A 3,262-nucleotide genomic window follows, 5' to 3' on the forward strand; every position below is an offset into this window, starting at 1 on the left:
CTACTCAAGTTTCACATTTATATGCAATTTCGGATCGATATTACATCATTAACAATTTTTCATTTCGGCGACCAGCACGACACTAATTGTTAATTGTTTAAAAATTGTTTAAAAATTGTTAATGATGTAATATCGATCCGAAATTGCATATAAATGTGAAACTTGAGTAGAAATATCGGGAACTCTCGCCAGAAATGATATTAGTGAATGCGTTCTGGTACTTTAGAGGGGAGGGTGTCGTGCTAGATTCGCGAAGTTCGCGGGGGGCGCCCAGAAGTTATAGCTCTGCTACATCCTGGGCGTCCCCCAAGTAAAAGCACCGCGCAGGTCACCGTGTGGTTTTAGTGCGGTAGGCCAAGCCGCCGCAACATTAGCGGCGGCACCCCGATCGTCATTAGGGGGGCAGTCCCACATAACCCGGGCCATTTGTAAACTCCCTTCCCAGAGGGGGGCCCGGGTATCCATAAAGGATTTCCACACGTAAAAAAAAAAAAAATGATTCGCGAAGTTAGCACGACGTTTTTTAAAATGTGAGTTTTTCATATAAGGAGTGCGGAACTCTTTCTAATTTTTATCAGGAACTGTAGAACTATGAAAAGTGCTATTGGAACTCTTGGTATCTTTTTAGAATTCGTAGAATGCCGTGTCAACTTCACAGACACGCCTGATACATTTTTACTTTTTACTGGAGAGAATCCTTCAATACTTGTTCATCGTTAAAAATTAATGCAAATTAATAGATTTTTAATACAAATGTGTACTATTAATAAAATTATCGTAAATCATCTTTTTAATCAATTATTTTAATCATTAAAATTATCAACAGATGATTTCTTTACGAAAAGACGTACACGTTGGCCAAGAGTGGACACCTATCATTCTTTTTATTTTTTCTATTATTTTAATTATTTTATTAAGACATGGTAGTGTCTCATGCATAAAACAGACGCGAGAAGATATAGACAAGCCAAGCCGCTAGCCGCTACATCGAAAATTGTTAGCTGAAACGCATGTAACGCGTGCAAGCTATATTCCATTATAGCGCGGAGAAAAAAAAGACATATACGTCTGTCCTCTTCTACCGCCGAAGCCGACCGAACCGCGCCGAGCCGCGCCGATCAGCCCGCCGTCCGATACACGACCGCGTGGTTGCGTGCGTCCCGGGCGCCCCACCACGCGCCACCCACCCACTACCGCGGTGGCTAGGTGGCAGAAACGCAAATCTGAGATCACTGCCGGCGACGACAAGAGGAACTTAACAAGAGGAAGAATAACTCCCCCGACGAAAAGCACTCCCTAATAACCTTTTAAGGTGCGAATTCATGGCAGCGAGAAGTCGCTGGCGTCTTGGGAGAAGTGGGGGAAAAGTGACGCCAGCGACAAGTATCCGTCGCTTGTCTCCCGCTCCATATTCATGTGACGACAAATCGCTAGCGACTTGTCAGTTAAAATTGCTAGCGACTTTGATGTCAGTTAATAATTGCAGAGAAATAATTATTGTTTGTGATAAAAATTAAAGAGTAGTGAATAAAAATGAAAGTGATAATACGTTCAAACGGGGTGTATACCGCTCAGTGTGCAAATAATTTGAAAATAGCGATAACAAGAGCTGTCAGGAAGCGACGGATAATGACTGCGATTGCTGTAATGTTGGAGCTGCAAAGAACGCAAAAGAAGCGAGATTACAAAAAGAAACAGTATTGGGTAGCCCCATACTTGAAAGATCGTCAGAAGCATAGCTTCTTTCATGTGTCCATCCCTAAACTGGCATTGGAAGATGGTATACGTTATCGTAACTATTTTCGAATGTCGGCAACGCAGTTGGAAGAACTGTTGTTATTAGTTGGAGCTCAACTGCAAAAAATTAATGCTGTTCGAGAGTGCATAGGACCTAAAGAACGCTTGGCGTTAACATTAAGGTTTGTTACGTTTTATTACACATAATAAGTAATAGTACAAAAATTTGTTATAGTGTTTGCTTCTATGCTTTCATTGTTTCAGATATCTTGCATCTGGTGATTCGATGGTATCAATGTCATACCAATATCTGATTGTGAATTTTGCGTTGTCTCCTGAACATATCAGACAATGACTTCCACTTCTTTTTGATCTGACCTACAGTCATTTCTCCTAAGGACAAAAACGCGATAAATACATTTGTAACAGACATGGCTCTCATACCTCAATTAAAAAATGTTATACCTTTCATGTTAACAGCAATCTCTTCCCACAGCTTCTCCTTAGTACGGGCGCCCCTTTCGGAAATGTGCAATTTAAAGTTCCAAAGAGGTGGTCGTTTCCGTACTTCCTCTATAAGAATTTCCTCATTGCGTATTTTCCTCTCTAATAGGTTCATCGGACAATCATTGCTGTTCGAACAGTCACCCTCGATGTTTGTATCCACCACCATTAGCTGATCGGCTTCATCCTGCTCGGCTTGTTCTTCGACGAGAACCTCTTGTCCTCCAACAAGACTTTTTCTAATAATCGATCCATCATCTGTAAAAATATGATGATATAAACACATAATCTAACATTTAGCATCTGCAGTAATTTCACCACTATACTTTATACCGCACTGCGGATGGAAATAATAATTTTGGTCTACGAAGTGTCTCGTAAATCCTCTCAAGCAGGGATGATTTTTAATCTCATCAGAGCTACAACCCTAGTAGCACAATGCATTGGATAAACATTGGCCCAATATTTGGTTATATTGGGCCAATGTTTAACCAATGTTTGCCCAATGCACTGTGCTACTAGGGAAGTTGTTTCGCATATACTGCAGGTATATAATACAGTCAATTCAGTTGACTGAAAATCAAAATCATGTCCTCAAATTATCCTCAAATTAGATATACGCAGTTGTAAACACAAGCAAACACATGATATAGGTTGCGGTGAAACCGCTGCTATAAATGCTTCGAAGTATTTCTCTTCTCCTTCTATCTTTTCTGAAAGAAAGGAGAAGAAGAATACTTCAAAACATTTGAAACGACAGCTTGATCGCAGCCATAATAACTAATTAGTTTATTAATATTTTGATGTTACACTAACCTCGAAATCCGTGCGATTATTCATATTGAAAGGCGCGATGTGTCGACTTGTCGATGCTGTTCAGACAGGACGAACTTCCGACGACTTGTCGCTCTACTACACAATGTCTACGTAGAGGGGGAAAGGTCTACGTAGAGGGGGAAAGTCGCCAGCGACTTCTCGCTGCATGAATTCGCGCCTTTACTTGGTTAGTAGGTAGCGAAGT

General features: G+C 40.9%; 1 protein-coding gene across 4 annotated transcripts; it reads right to left on the reverse strand.

Annotated features, from left to right (window-relative positions):
• Positions 1–1,911: 1,911 nt before the first annotated feature.
• Positions 1,912–3,236, reverse strand: LOC105566804. 4 transcript variants are annotated; one of them, XM_012021113.1, is made up of 4 exons: positions 3,058–3,236; positions 2,575–2,814; positions 2,203–2,499; positions 1,912–2,130 (listed from the first exon to the last, which is right to left on the reverse strand). In XM_012021113.1, exons 3-4 carry the CDS (start codon positions 2,408–2,410, stop codon positions 2,036–2,038), a joined length of 303 nt encoding a protein of 100 aa, XP_011876503.1. In that variant the 5' UTR covers positions 2,411–2,499; positions 2,575–2,814; positions 3,058–3,236; the 3' UTR covers positions 1,912–2,035. The 4 variants fall into 4 exon arrangements, with proteins under 4 accessions (XP_011876503.1, XP_011876512.1, XP_011876493.1 ...); XM_012021122.1 differs by lacking the exon at positions 2,575–2,814; XM_012021103.1 differs by lacking the exon at positions 3,058–3,236 and having other exon boundaries at positions 2,575–2,954.
• Positions 3,237–3,262: the final 26 nt, after the last annotated feature.

This window comes from Vollenhovia emeryi, unplaced genomic scaffold (assembly GCF_000949405.1).
Source record: "Vollenhovia emeryi isolate VEMERY1.0 unplaced genomic scaffold, V.emery_V1.0 DF943080.1, whole genome shotgun sequence".
In the NCBI taxonomy this organism is placed as follows: domain Eukaryota; kingdom Metazoa; phylum Arthropoda; class Insecta; order Hymenoptera; family Formicidae; genus Vollenhovia; species Vollenhovia emeryi.